Source organism: Amia ocellicauda, chromosome 9 (genome assembly GCF_036373705.1).
Source record: "Amia ocellicauda isolate fAmiCal2 chromosome 9, fAmiCal2.hap1, whole genome shotgun sequence".
Classification (NCBI taxonomy): Eukaryota; Metazoa; Chordata; class Actinopteri; order Amiiformes; family Amiidae; genus Amia; species Amia ocellicauda.
Window position 1 is genome coordinate 42,782,128 of NC_089858.1, and position 16,243 is coordinate 42,798,370.

The following is a 16,243-nucleotide window of genomic DNA, read 5'->3' on the forward strand; positions in this document are numbered from 1 at the left end:
CATGCATATACGCAAATGTTTATGGAAGGAGGATAATTGTGACTGGAAGATTTGTGCTTTGAAAGGTTTGGAAAGGCTTTTTATTTTAATTTTTTGGGACTGGGAAACAGGATAGCCTACTTGACAGTATATGTATTCTCTTGTATTACCCTATATCTTTTTCTTAAAGCAAACATATTCTCTATATAGCTTACAAATGAACTTTGGGAAAATTATAAAGTAGGAAAATAATTGATTACTGCACTGCTATAGCCTCTTCCTTTGGGTAGATTTCTGGGAATTTACATTTTCAATACAGATACATTTTGGCTCAATACATACCTTTGTGAAGTATGTGCAAGTTTTTTTTTGTACTATTATGACACACAGTATAATAACCAATGATTTAAATTAGCTATGGCACTTTTCTACAGCCTATTTAGCAGTTTTAGTAGTGTAATTTAAAGACTGATAATATAACACGGGACACCCACCGACAGTTCATGACTGGGTTTCACGTGCACACTACGTGCACCGACCCGACATAGACACAACAAAATTGAGTCTGTGTCTAATCATGTTGCGTTGCGTTGGTCTGGTGTGCCATGCCGTGGCATTAAGTGTCACTGATATGGAATAGCTGTAGTTGAGAGTTTGTTTGTCTCAGACCTTGTCCAGATCTGCTGATGTCCAGACAGTGAAGAAAGACAGCAGCAATGAGGTGGAGAAGATAATCTGTGAAGAGAAGGACAATGACCATAAGGTACCATTCAGTAATCTTAATGACAGCTCTGCAAGACATTTCAGTCCTTCCTTTCAATCAACTTTTTCTCATTATTTAAAAAATAATGAGAATGCATTTTCTTGTGATATAAATAAAACTATTCCTCTGTGTATTCTTAGTTCATGTGTTTGTTCTTCTTGTGGATGAAGTTACAGACACTACAGTAAACATACATTCAAATTTCTCAGATTTGGTGTGTTTATGCAACTGAACGCACTGAAAAAATAACAATCAACCATGTCGAGCTACCTTTCAATGCCTCCTTAAAATGCACTTGTTTAGATAACATGTGTATACCATTCTAATCTCATACCTTTATTTTACTAGTCTTGATTGCGGGGGATTGCGGTAGTTGTTATTTTTTTCATTTTTTTCCTCAACATTCACACATTTGTTTGGCTAGATGGCAAATACCAATGTGATGCTTTCATCCCACACTTCTCCAGTCAACCACCAGAGGTCATCATCCCCAGAATTCTAGCCACAGCTTCTGACATTCCACAGCAACAAGTACAATTAACCAATTAACATTCCTTGTCACGATGTGTACTTCTTCAGTCAACCATTTACTCCCATTTGACTACACTCCCTCCTCCATCTTCTGCCTCCCTCTGCTTCACTTATTTAACTCCCTTTGCTGCAGTCACTTATTGTGAAGTCTTGTTCTCTGTATGGTGACATTTCTGAGCCTTGTATCCCAGTGTTTAGCCTTCTTGTCTACCAGTCCTTTGTGTTTGTTTTTTGACCTCCGACTTTTGGATTCTCCTGACCAGTCTGTTCGCCTGATCTCTCAACCACATGCTAGTTCCCTTGACCACGAATACTGCTTTACCCCTGTTGTTCCTGTTTGGCAGCCCTTGACTCCTTGCCCGACCTGACCTGACCTATCTCCTGTGCTCTGTACCTGGGTTCATCACCCCTGGCATTCCCATTATGACTACAAGCAGGAAACCATGAAATAATATATATGAATTACTGAAAAAAGCACAATTTAGTCATCTATATTTTACCATTTATTTAGCCTTGTTCATAAACACACTTCCACCTAGGCTAGGTTTTTCTGCACAAAAACTTTGTGACCGGCTTGCAACCAGGCTACTTCATGAACAGTTTCCCATATAACAATGAAGAACACAGCTCAGAACAAGAGTGATTTCAAAAGAGAGAAATCATCAGGCAGTTAACACTATAATTAGCCTTATTAAAATAAATTACAAAAGGAAAGAATAAAATAATACATTAAAAATCAGAAGGGGGAAACTTTAAAAGTTGTAATTTGTGAGTACAACTGTTAAAGTCTTTATAATGCAGTATATATGTGTGCAAAAGTCATCATCAGTCAAGGACTACTGCAAGGTCTTAACAGTTCAAAAACAAAAGTTTAATATATTAGATATTCAATGTAATGCCCTGTTTCCACTGGTCCATAAAATTACATTCCTTTCCATAAAATTTAGGAGTGGCCATGAGCAGCCAACCACAATGGAAATATGTGTTTGAATTGAAAGTTAGAATGATATTTTGAATGACAGAATGTCAGGTCTTTGGGATAAGTCAAAAGACAACCATTGCCAAATGGGAAGAGCCTTCTGACCTTCCAATCATGTGGAAACTTGTACCAAAGCTGCCCAGTAGGGCCTTGCTGGGAGGAGGAGTCCCGCCCCCATGCCTGTGAACTGTCTCCTCCTCACAGTAGCAACCTGCAATTTCTTCTATCACCTGCGTGAGACGAATAGTTCTAGCCTTACATTGCGAATTATCTGGAGATGTGTGCTTGGTGAGATTTTACCAGATGGATTATTCCACTCTTTTGCGACTTGCAAATAAGCTGTCTTTTCTGAGATAAGAGTTTGTACAGCATTAATCTCGCTTATAGAACCGGCTTTGGTCCCTCTACAGAGATTTGCTGTGTGATTAATTGCCTCTTCTGTACCTTTAGATTCTGATTGACTGGAGCCAGTTTTGGCTGATCCACGGGTCGGAAACCGAATCCGTGATACAGGGTAGAGTGTCTCGCTGAGACTCGATCTTCTGATCATGCCTCCCTTATCCAACATCAAGGTCAACACCGCGAAAGGAGAGTGTCTTGGCTGAGAACTGATCACGCCTCCCTCCTTACCTCACGTCAAAAGCTCCATCGTCGACACATCAACACTGACCACACCTCCGGAGGTGGACATGAACCCACACAGGTGACTCTCTCACGATCTGTTGTGAGGAATTGAGAGAAGCAATTCTGCCTCAGGATTTAAGCTCCTTTTTGGAGAACTTATTAGAGGAGGATATCAACATTAACATCTTCTCCCAGGAATTAAACCCCGTAATGGTGCAAAAGGGAGCCATCCACCGCTGTATGTGGTGTGAAGCAAAGCTCCCTTCAGATGACGGGCACTACTTTTGTGTTAAGTGCCTGGGCGGTGACCATGCCCTCCAAACTTTTAGAGGAGAAGGGGGGTGCAGCCACTGGGCTGTTTTTACATCTGTAACCAAATGTAAAAGGAGCAACCAGGACATTACAGTGATACGAGAAAAACAAGCTGTACGACTGGTGGACTCCTGGGAACTCCTGGGAGCGGTTCTACTCATGGTACTTCCTAGTGCCAAAGGAGGACGGAGGCTTCAGACACACTTTTGGTCTGAGGGGTCTCAACATGTTTTGGAAGAAAAGGAACTTCTGCATGTTAACTGCACAGTGTAATCCTCCAGTCCGTCTGACAGGGCTACTGGTTCACTTAGAAACACCTCAGGGACACCTACTTCCTTGTCCCCATCCTCCCAGTGCACAGGAAATATCTACGCTTCGCCTTCCAGGACCAAGCATACGAATTCTGTGTGCTGCCATTCGGCCTTTCGGTGCATGGACACAGCCCTTGCCCCCCTCAGGTCAAAAGGGATCAGAATCATGGACTACCTGGACGACTGGCTAATCTGCGCAGACTCTATGCTTCAGGCGGAGGAACACACGACAAAGATCATATGACACGTGACTACACTGGGTCTTTCAGTTCACATGGAGAAGGGCTCCCTCAAACCTACGCAGTCTGTGGTGTTCTTGGGAATGTGGCTGGACTCCATAGCTATGCTTGCCTACTTGTCAGAAGACAGGATCGAGTCACCAGAGACTTGCCTCATGCAGTTCAGACGAGGCTCAACACTAGTCCACTTTCTAAGGCAGTTGGGAAAATCCTTCCTCTCGTACTCATGAGAATGTGTCCACTACAACGCTGGATAAATGCCCATGGGCTACACCTAGTGAGACACAGACACTGCTGACTGACCGTGACTCCAGTGTGCAGGAGGACACTGGTGGCTGTGGCTTCCTGTGGTCTCAGGAATTGCTATACGCTTTCCCCCCACTACCACTTCTTCCTCTGACACTGGAGAGGAATCACCAGGAAGGAGCTCAAGTCCTTGTGATAAGCCCCCTGGTGGCCAAGACAGTTATGGTTGACAAGATTAGCACAGATGCTCAGTGGAGAACCCTGGCAGCTCCCACTACCCAAGGACTTGCTGATCAAGCAGACAGACTCCTGTGGCACCCCAACCTAGTGCGGTTGTGGGTCGGGACCCTGAAGGGGTCCATCTAATGTCAATGGGACTGCCAGATAGTGTTTGGCCAGAGACCCTTCTACCAGAGCACAATATGCTTACAAATAGTCAGCCTTCTAGAACTGGTGTCCTGCCCCATGACGACTATACTGTGCTTCCTACAGCAGCTGCTGAAGGAAGGGAAATCTTCATTCACACTGAAGGTTTGTCTAGATGCTATCTCAGCATTCCATTGGTACAAGTTTTCACATGATTGGCAGGTCAGAAGGCTCTTCCCATTCAGTAATGGTTGTCTTTATTTTTCAGGGAACCGTGGTTATGATAATAACCTAAGGTTTTATTAGCAGCTTGGACTGAAATATACATAGACAACAATAATAATAATAGTAAAACTAATAATAGGCACTCAAAAAACGCAACCTTTGATAAGGAAGTGCCAAAAAACGCATGATATTATTATTATTATTATTATTATTATTATTATTATTATTATTAACAGTATATTGCTACTTCATTTTTCCATGTACAATTATTTTATTTTATTAGTGCCGATGTACCTTGTTCGAATAAAATGTTTTCTCTAGATTCAGTTCTTGGTAACACTTCATTATATACACAATTTGAATTCCTATACATTTTTTTTTTTTGTGGTCTGGTTTGCAATAAGTTCATAAATGCAGTCTGGGCCCGGATGCTCTGGTATTGGATACAAGGTATAACCCATGTTACCAGTGTTTTCTTTATCTTGCAGGTTCTTCTGCATATTGAGACCAAGCTCTTTCAGTACTTGCACCAAGCAGTCTTCAGAGAAGACAATGGCAGAGCGGTTAGTGGCAAATTAAATATCTGCAGTTGAGTTTAGTAGACACAACCCTACTAACTATTTGATTGAACAAACTTCTGTGCTCACAGTCTTGACACAACATAAACTCAAGGGACTAGAAGTCAATCCACACAGTGGTTCCGTACCAAGGTAATGTGCTGGGCAGAAATATGGTGATGCTCAATAGAATTTGATTGATGGTATGTCCTAAAGACCAGCATCTTGGAGCAGCCTTCTGGTTTAACTTCCTCTGTTGACACAATAATTATCTAGTAGATTATGTGGATGCATCACTTTCTGTGTGGGGAATCAATGCAAAAGAAGAACAAGAAAAAAAGTTGGTGTTCTACAGGCAGTTCAAAAGCAATCTTGCCAGTTCCTGGTCTCAATGGACTTTTTATTTTTTGTATTCAGTCAGGTCAAAGGAATTGTACATGTTTAGCCTGGAAGATAGAAGATTATGAGGACTTGGTTAAAGTTATTAAAAATCTACAGACATGTTCTTATTCATTAGCTGAGGTGGAAATTAAAACACAAGAAATTGCGGCCCTTTACAATTACATTTTAATGGTATGTGAAAAAAAAAAAATATTATCCACTTGCAGTATGACCTCTATTCAAGCTAACAAGAATCACATTTGAAAGTCACAGTTTTTTAAGTTTATGTTTTGTACAATGTCAGTTTTTGACCTCTGCAATTCATTATATATATATATATTTTTTTTTTTCCCCAGCTTTTAAAGTTTGATAAGGAGATGAATGCATTTCAGGATGTCATCACAGAAGAAGATATTCTCTTCCCCCCTAGGTAGGTGCAGTGGGTGTGAAGTCTGAGGGGCTTCAGAAGGGCCCAGCTTCTAAAAGCCTATACTGTTGAGTTGGCCAGGGATTTCTTAGATTTTCACATAGCAGTAACTACTGTTACTGCCTGTGAGCTCTGCAGTGTTATCAACAAGGTTCCTATTCTATACAAAATTCAAATCTCACAAGTAAAGCATTTTAATATGGAAGTCTGACCACAGTGAGCCATTCCTGAGACTTTGCTCCTTTTTGCATTTTTCTTTTCTTAAATGCTGAAATTACCTGAATAAAACACTTGTCTTTTAAGATGTATTAATTAGTTTAAGCCCAGCAATACCTAACCTAATGCTCAACACAAATCTTAAATCTGTTAGCCAGGTTTAGTAAGCTTTTTTATGTCCTTTGTAAAAGTGGTTCAATTTAAAATATATAATAAAGATTCAATTAACTATGTGAGTTACACTTTAGCCTTCTGTGTATATCTGTGATACAGTGTGATGTATTTTTTAATGTTAAACATTGTGCATGCATAGTACAGTAAACGTTTGTATTGGTTTGCAGCTACCCCTACAGTGAGGACTACACAAAGCCCACACAGTACATGAACACCAGATGCCCATCCTGGTGTGACAGGATTTTGATGTCTCACTCTGCCAGTGACATCATCCACAGAGTGAGTACCCTAGACAGAATTACAATGTAACCCTTTAAGCAGGGTTTTAGTTAACAAGCCATGATCTGCTGTATGTATATATGTTTGCTATGATTAAGAATCATTTTACATAATGTCTCAATCACATCATTTTGAACATCTTTTGATGAATACTTTGCATTTTGTGGTATGATCTTTGCTATTTCTGGTCATCTGGGATATTTCTGTAATGTGTATGCAAATAATTATATGAAAAGCCTGATAGTAATAAAGTCCCCATTATCTATTGTTTTTCTCTCCTCCGTGCCTAAATGCTTTATTAACTTAAATGTTCACTGACTTTATTCTAGATCATGTAACATGTTTACAGGTCTATATTTTTTTTTATTGTATTTATGTATTTTATTTTACTATACGTTTGTTGTATGTTTACCAGTCTGTAAAGTGCTCTGTGGCTACCCTGCGAAGGGTGCTATACAAATAAAAAAAATTAAAATTGATTGAATTGATTCTCCCCCAGATGAGGGAGTTTGTTTACAATAAGGAAACATACTGCTGCTCCAATGCTTTTACTATAATACCTGTTTTCTCTACTTGTTTGAGGCCTAATAGTGAATTAGTTATTTCTCTAGTTGCTTGCCTCGGTTTAAACTCACTTCATGTCGCAACAGCTTGTATAATAGCATGGTTAGATTAATGTTGAACCGCATGTTTCCAACTTTTAAACCTGTGTACTGTAAACACAGTACCCTTGTAATTTGCTACCCAAGCAAAGCTACAAGAAAACAAATAATATTTTTTAACTAATTACTCAATACAGTGACGTGTTTTATAGCATGGCTGGCATTAAATCAAAACTTTGACCCACCCGCTAATAGAAAACTACACAACTGTACTCAGTTGAGGCTTCATTATGCCACTTTCTCCTAATCAGAAATGTAACCACTATGATATACAGGTTTTTAGTTTGCTATTAGCGGGTCAAAGTTTTGATTTAATCCGGCCCCTTGCAAATTGCATTAAATTTCGATCTTGCTGACCAAACACATCAGGGGCAGGATTAAATCAAAAATGTTTGTGCTGCAAGTGGCTCGCAGAAGCATTAGTGGCATGAATGCAAATGGATATCATGCTGCTAAACTTTCGTGGTATTAAATCTATCACGATTTGCGTCTCAAAATGACCTTCTCACAGCTCTTTTCTTGCACAACGCGAGGGAATAAAACAAAGCTTTCACACAGCCGCTACTAGAAAACTACACCACTGTACTCAGGGCCTGATTAAATTCAAAACTTTGACCCACCCACTAATAGAAAACTACAAAGCTGTACAAGCTCCGTGAAATTGCCCCCCTACTTAGAGCACAAATGATAAATAGCAAGGTAAAGATATTCGATATTCAACAGACATTTGACTGCTGTCTCCAATAGCTTCTGAAAAACACAGCGGATTCTTTCGAAATTGGTTGTGAATTGAAGGGGGATATGAGTACTACATTTCACAACCTGAATTTAATAATTTCCTCCAGATGTAAGTGTGCAGAACCGAGTTAAGTGTGTGGTACCGGGTCAGCACCGGCCACACAGGCTTTAAGACGCGAGAGAGTTAGGGACTGGGGTGAAAGTGCCTATTGGTGAGTTTTTAAAGCCTAATAGCTTTTCCCTCTTAGATGATAGGGACATAAAACCAACTTCTTTATGTACAGGAAGACACCACACAACTTTCACAGCTATTCATTTTCACCCTAGTTTTAAAAAACAAAAGGTACAACATTGTATTTTTTTTTCTTTCTTTTTCTAATACCTTTTTTGTCTTTGTAGGCAGGGACTTGAAACCAACTTCATTAAGTGCAGAATAGCCTTTTACAACTTTCACAACCATTTATTTTAACCCTTGTCATTCCGAAAGGTACAAAATTGCATTTTATTATTTCTTTTTCTAATAACTTTTTTGTCTTTAAAGGTAAGGACATGTAACCACTTTCATTAAGTGCAGAATGGCCATTTACAACTTTCACAATCATTTATTTTAACCCGTCATTCCGAAAGGTACAAAATTGCATTTTTTCCTTTCCTTTTTCTAATAACTTTTTTGTCTTTGTAGGTAGGGACTTTAAACCAACTTCATTAAGTGCAGAATGTTCTTTTACAACTTTCACAATCATTAAATAGCATTTTAGGAACTAGGAATCGGTCTTCGTGTGTTCGTTAGTGCCTTAGTTCGTCACACAGTAAGTTGACATTGTGCCCCTAGTGGGTGGTCTGGTCACTGATTAAGCCAAGGGGAGAAGTACATCATAAGAACATAAGAACATAAAGTTTACAAACGAGAGGAGGCCATTTGACCCATCGTGCTAGTTTGTTGTCCATTAATAACGAAGTGATCCAAGGATCCTATCCAGTCTATTTTTAAATGTTCCCAAATTTTCAGCATCTACCACATTGCTGGGGAGTTTGTTCCAGATTGTGACTACTCTCTGTGTAAAGAAGTGTCTCCTGTTTTCCGCTTTGAATGCCTTGTAGCCCAATTTCCATTTGTGTCCCCGGGTGCATGTGTCCCTGCTGATCTGGAAAAGCTCCTCTGGTTTGATGTGTTCGATGCCCTTCATGATTTTGAAGACTTGGATCAAGTCCCCACGTAGTCTCCTCTGTTCCAGGGTGAAAAGGTACAGTGCCCTCAGTCTCTCCGAGTAGGACATTCCCTTCAGACCTGGAATAAGTCTGGTTGCTCTCCTCTGAACTGCCTCTAGAGCAGCGATATCTTTCTTGTGTGGTGTCCAGAACTGTACACAGTATTCCAGATGAGGTCTAACTAGTGCATTGTACAGTCTTAACATTACTTCCCTTGTTTTAAATTCTACACTTTTGACAATATACCCTAGCATTGTTTGCCTTTTTTATCGCTTCCCCACACTGTTTGGATGGAGAAAGTGAGGAGTCCACATAGACTCCTACGTCTTTCTCATGCGATACTTCATCTAGTTCTATTCCTCCCATAGTGTAATTACAGTGGACATTTTTGTTACCTGCGTGTATTACCTTGCACTTGTCCACATTGAATTTTATCTGCCAGGTGTCAGCCCACAACTGAATGTTATCCAAATCCCTTTGAATAGCCTGTGCTGCCGAGATTGTATCTGCTGAGCCACCTATTTTAGTATCATCGGCAAATTTGATAAGTTTGCTAACTATCCCAGAGTCCAGATCAGCCAGTTCTTAATCCATCTACTTATGTTACCCTGAATGCCTACAACTTCCAATTTGAGGATCAGTCTTTGGTGTGGACCCTTATCAAAAGCTTTCTGAAAATCTAAGTATATCATATCATATGCTTTCACGTGATCTACAGCTGCAGTTGCATGTTCAAAAAATTCTAATAAATTAGTAAGACATGATCTGCCTCATCTAAACCCATGCTGACTATCTCCAAGAATATGGTTTTGTAATTGGTCTGTAATTTCCTGGCTCAGTTTTGTCCCCTTTCTTGTGGATTGGTATGACATTTGCGGTCTTCCAGTCAGTTGGCACATCCCCTGTTCTAAGTGTCATTTGGAATATTTGACTTAGTGGCCTATAAATAATTTCCCTAATTTCTTTAAGTACTGTTGGAAATATACCATCTGGCCCAGGTGATTTGTTTGTTTTTAATTCTGCTAGTCCCTTTAGTACCTTCTCCTCATTTATCCTGATCTCTCTTAGGATTTGCCTGGACTGATTGTTAACCTGTGGCATGGTATCTGTATTTTATTTTGTAAAAACCACTGTGAAATACTCATTTAGAACATTTGCTATATCTTGTTAGTTTTCCAAGATACTTCAATTTTTGCCCTTGATCTGTTTCACTTCCCCCTTATTGTCCTCTTGCTGTTGTAGTATTGAAAAAAGCTCTTTGCATTAGTTTAAGCTCCAAGAGCTATGTTTCTCTCTATTTCCCTCTTTGCTTTCCTGATCCCTTTCTTAAGATCTCTTTGCAGCTCAACATATTCTATGTATTTTGTTTAGTCTCCGTCCCTTTTGTATGTGCTATACAACGTTTTCTTTTCTTTCTATTTTTTTGCATACCTCTATTAAACCATTTTGGCCACTGTTTTTGGTCCTCAATTTGCTAAGTTTTGGTACAAATTTCTCCTGAGCCTCAAGTAGTATATTCTTAAAATATAACCATCCATTTTCAACTGAATCTGTATCCAGTGTGCTCTAGTCTACCTCTTCTAAGTGCCGCCTCATACCTTCAAGGTTTGCTTTTCTGTAATTGTAGACCATTGTTTTAGACTTGGGCCTTGTTTTTTGAAAGAATGCCTCAAAGCTAACCATATTGTGATCACAATTTGCCATTGGTTCTCTAACTAGTGTCCCTCTGACTCTATCTTGGTCATTTGAAAAGATCAAGTCAATGCATTCACTCTCCCTGGTTGGTTCCCTGACAAACTGAGTTAGAAAGCAGTCATTTACCATCTCAACCATCTCTATTTCTGCTTCTGTAGTCCCAACCGGGCTTTCCCAGTCTATGTTTGGGAAATTGAAATCCCCCATTATAACAGCCACATCCTTGCTACATGCAGTCCTGATTACATTGTATAATGCAACATCTTGCTGAATATCTGAGTTGGGTGGTCTGTAACACTCTCCTACCACTAATCCCCAACATCCCATGTCCAATTTTTTTACCCACAAAGATTCTGTTCCATTACTGGGATTTAATTTTAGTTCTTCTGCCACAGTCATTTTTCACATACATTGCTACCCCACCTCCTCTTCGATTTTGCCTGTCTCTCCTAAACTGTGTGTATCCTCCCAACTTGTATTCATCCCCATCGTTTTCTATAAGCCATGTTTCCGTCACACCTACAACATCATAGTCACACATCAAGTCCAACATCTTGTTCCTTATACTCCTGGCATTGAGGTACAAACATTTCAGGACTTTCCTACTAGTGGGTTCCCTTTGTTTTCTTTCCTTAGAGGAACATCTCCCATTGTCAGAGCTCCCTGCCCCCCTTGTCCCTAGTTTAAATGATTCTCAATTTCTCTGCCCATACGCTCTCCCAATGCATTAGCCCCCCTTCTGTTTAGTTATAGACCGTCTCGTTTATACAGGTCCCATCTATCCCAGAAGAAAGACCAATGCTCCACAAACCTAAACCCCTCTTCCCCACACCAAGATTTCAACCACGTGTTAAAATTTCTAATCTCTGCCTGTCTCCCTGGCCTGACACGTGGTACCGGAAGTACCGTGGAGGTTCTGCTCTTTAGTTTTGTTCCTAACACTTTAAATTTGTCTTGCAGAACCTCTGTCCTACCTTTTCCTATGTCATTGGTTCCAATATGGACCATGACCAGTGGATTCCCCCTGGCTTTGACCAGTAGCCCATCTACTAGTTTAGGGAGACCTGCAACCTGAGCACCAGGCAGGCAAGATACCATGCGGGTCTCCTTATCACTAGAGCACACTGTGTGATCTACACCTCTAAGAATTGAGTCTCCTACTATAACTACCTCCCTCTTCTGGGGGGGAGTGGGCACCATGGTGCTCTGGTGCTCAACTGCCCCCCCATCACCCTCTGAGCTGTCATTGTCCAACTCGGTGTCAAGCAGTTGGAACCTGTTGGGCAATTCTAGCTCTTGGGGTGTCTCTAGGGGTTGTGCATGCCATGTTCTGCGGTTACGACCTACTGTAACCCAGCAGTTCTCTACGCTGTCCTGCTCTGAGGTCTCAACTCTCCTAGGTTCTCCTAGGTTCTCTCTCATGGGCTGATTGACCAATTCTTCTATATCCCTAATACAGCGCAGATCAACAAGCTGAGCCTCAAGATCACGAACCTTGATCTCTAGGATTTCAACCTGTTGACAATGTTCACAAATGTTTAAAGTCCCTTGGTTCCTGTTGCCTAGTCAACTGCTTAACTTTTGTGACCGAGAAACAGCGTAGCTCATTCTCAACAGCTGCTTTAAGTAGCTTTTGTCTACCTACCCCCAATTCACACCTAACTAGCCACACCTGCTCCTCCTGCAACAGAATTCCTGCTAGTCCTAGACAAAATCTCTCTTCTACAACCTGTTTACTTTCACCAACTCAGCAGCTGAACTGAATTGACTTCAATTTAGGTAAACTACAGACAATGCTAACTTCAATTTAGGCAAACTTAAAACAAAATGAGCAATGCTAAGACTGGTCTGAAACTAGTCAAACAACAAGATGGCTGCCTCTCACCTGTACATTCCTGTGTCTCTCTGTGGCAACTTGTAAATACTTCACTGGTGGGTTACAACATGTTTACTATTTCCTTGTGAACCTAGTGTTTAGATATATAAAAGATAAGTTCTCTAGTCACTATAAATTCTCTCCTTTGACTATGCCTCACAGAGACTTTGCAAGTACCGCTATGTGTCTGAACTGGTCACTCTCCAATCAGCTGGTTGCCTAATACTTAAAAACCCATAACCTAAACTGATAGTCACACCCTTCTTGTAGATATGGACAGAACTTTCTTTCTTCCACAAGTGCTTCACTTTAAGTGATTCAGTATATTCCACCACAGCAAGTGTTACACAAGGTTGCTACCTGAGCTCTTGGCTGCACTCACTGTACACCTATGACTGTACAGATGAACAGAGTAGCAACCACATCATCAGGTTGGTAGATTAAACTTCTGTGGTTGGTCTGATTCCCTCCAAAGATTTCACATAAGCCTACAGGAGGGAGGTGTCAGACCTAACAATGTCATGTCAGTACAACAACCTGACCCTGTGTAGAGGCTTATTACAGTTTATTTAGATTATTAAAGTTGATGTTTGATCCATGCTTGTTATACAATATGAATAATGTAATAAATAAACTATTTAACACAATGACAGTATGTACAGTGCATCCGGAAAGTATTCACAGCGCTTCACTTTTTCCACATTTTGTTATGTTACAGCCTTATTCCAAAATGGATTAAATTCATTATTTTCCTCAAAATTCTACAAACAATACCCCATAATGACAACACGAAAGAAGTTTGTTTGAAATCTTTGCAAATTTATTAAAAATAAAAAACAAAAAAAGCACATGTACATAAGTATTCACAGCCTTTGCCATGACACTCAAAATTGAGCTCAGGTACATCCTGTTTCCACTGATCATCCTTGAGATTTTTCTACAACTTGATTGGAGTCCACCTGTGGTAAATTCAGTTGATTGGACATGATTTGGAAAGGCACACACCTGTCTATATAAGGTCCCACAGTTAACAGTGCATGTCAGAGCACAAACCAAGCCATGAAGTCCAAGGAATTGTCTGTAGACCTCTGAGACAGGACTGTATCGAGGCACAGATCTGGGGAAGGGTACAGAAAAATTTCTGCAGCATTGAAGGTCCCAATGAGCACAGTGGCCTCCATCATCCGTAAATGGATGCCCGGCCAAACTGAGCGATCAGGGGAGAAGGGCCTTAGTCAGGGAGGTGACCAAGAACCCGATGGTCACTCTGACAGAGCTCCAGCGTGTCTCTGTGGAGAGAGGAGAACCTTCCAGAAGAACAACCATCTCTGCAGCACTCCACCAATCAGGCCTGTATGGTAGAGTGGCCAGACAGAAGCCACTCCTCAGTAAAAGGCACATGACAGCTCGCCTGGAGTTTGCCAAAAGGCACCTGAAGGACTCTCAGACCATGAGAAACAAAATTCTCTGGTCTGATGAAACAAAGATTGAACTCATGTCTGGAGGAAACCAGGCACCGCTCATCACTTGGCCAATACCATCCCTACAGTGAAGCATGGTGGTGGCAGCATCATGCTGTGGGGATGTTCTTCAGTGGCAGGAACTGGGAGACTAGTCAGGATCGAGGGAAAGATGAATGCAGCAATGTACAGAGACATCCTTGATGAAAACCTGCTCCAGAGCGCTCTGGACCTCAGACTGGGGCGAAGGTTCATCTTCCAACAGGACAACGACCCTAAGCACACAGCCAAGATAACAAAGGAGTGGCTACAGGACAACTCTGTGAATGTCCTTGAGTGGCCCAGCCAGAGCCCAGACTTGAACCCGATTGAACATCTCTGGAGATATCTGAAAATGGCTGTGCACCAACGCTCCCCATCCAACCTGATGGAGCTTGAGAGGTCCTGCAAAGAAGAATGGGAGAAACTGCCCAAAAATAGGTGTGCCAAGCTTGTAGCATCATCCTCAAAAAGACTTTAGGCTGTAATTGGTGCCAAAGGTGCTTCAACAAAGTATTGAGCAAAGGCTGTGAATACTTATTTACATTTGCTTTTTTTGCTTTTTATTTTTAAAAAATTGCAAAGATTTCAAACAAACTTCTTTCACGTTGTCATTATAGGGTAGAATTTTGAGGAAAATGATGAATTTAATCCATTTTGGAATAAGGCTGTAACATAACAAAATGTGGAAAAAGTGAATCACTGTGAATACTTTCCGGATGCACTGTATATGTAACCTTACTGTATATATACACAACATAGTATTACAATTGGAGCAGCCACATTTCTGTTCTCACTTTATGTTTCACATTTCTGTTCTCTATATTCTATGATGTATCTTATAGGGCTCTTAAGGTTAGGATTGACTAGAGTAGAAAAAACACAGTGATCTCTCAGTTGCATGGCTTGGAATGTTTTATTGTTGTCATGGGACAATGTACAAACTCTGGCATAAAGCAGATGTGGGATGCCTATATAAGCCTAATACATTGTATGTAGAGTTCTGTCCATATCTACAAGAAGGGTGTGACTATCAGTTTTGGGTATGGGTTTTATGTATTAGGCAACCAGCTGATTGGAGAGAGTGACCAGTTCAGACACACAGCGGTACTTGCAAAGTCTCTGTGAGGCATAGTCAAAGGAGAGAATCTATAGTGACTAGAGAACTTATCTTTTATATATCGAAACACTAGGTTCACAAGGAAATAGTAAACATGTTGTAACCCACCAGTGATGTACTTCTCCCCTTGGCTTAATCAGTGACCAGACCACCCACTAGGGGCACAAAGTCAACTTACTGTGTAACGAACTAAGGCACTAACAAACACACGAAGACCAATTCCTAGTCCCTAAAATGCTATTTTATGATTGTGAAAGTTGTAAAAGGACATTCTGCAATTTGGTTTCAAGTCCCTACCTACAAAGACAAAACAGTTATTAGAAAAAGAAAGGGGGAAAAAATGCAATGTTGCGCCCTTTTCGACCATAAAATGCAATGTTGCACCCTTTTCGACCACAAGGGTTAAAATAAATGGTTGTGAAAGTTGTAAAAGGACATTCTGCACTTAATGAAATTGGTTTCAAGTCCCTACCTTTAAAGTCAAAAAGTTGTGTGGTGTCTTCCTGTACATAAAGAAGTTGGTTTTATAGACTTTCACCCCGGTCCCTAACTCTCTCGCGTCTTAAAGCCTGTGTGGCCGGTGCTGACCCGGTACCGCACACTTAACTCGGTTCTGCACACTTACATCTGGAGGAAATTATTAAATTCAGGTTGTGAAATGTAGTACTCATATCCCCCTTCAAATCACAACCAATTTCGATAGAATCTGCTGTGTTTTTCGGAAGCTATTGGAGACAGCAGTCGAATGTCTGTTGAATATCAAAAATAAAACTATCTTTACTTCGCTATGATAAATTCCATATCATTCATTTGTGCTATGTTTGTGCCGTTGAAA

The 16,243-nt window shown here is 40.6% G+C and overlaps 1 protein-coding gene across 2 annotated transcripts in view; it reads left to right on the plus strand.

The window, feature by feature from the left end:
• inpp5l (inositol polyphosphate-5-phosphatase L) overlaps positions 1 to 16,243 on the plus strand; it is an 86,902-nt gene that overhangs the window by 54,320 nt on the left and 16,339 nt on the right. Inside the window, exons 10-13 of one of the 2 annotated variants that reach the window (XM_066714549.1) lie at positions 647 to 742; positions 5,064 to 5,138; positions 5,870 to 5,943; positions 6,498 to 6,609. In XM_066714549.1, the coding sequence (XP_066570646.1) occupies positions 647 to 742; positions 5,064 to 5,138; positions 5,870 to 5,943; positions 6,498 to 6,609 (357 nt within the window). The remainder of the gene's footprint in view (positions 1 to 646; positions 743 to 5,063; positions 5,139 to 5,869; positions 5,944 to 6,497; positions 6,610 to 16,243) is intronic. The other variant, XM_066714550.1, reaches the window with a different exon arrangement.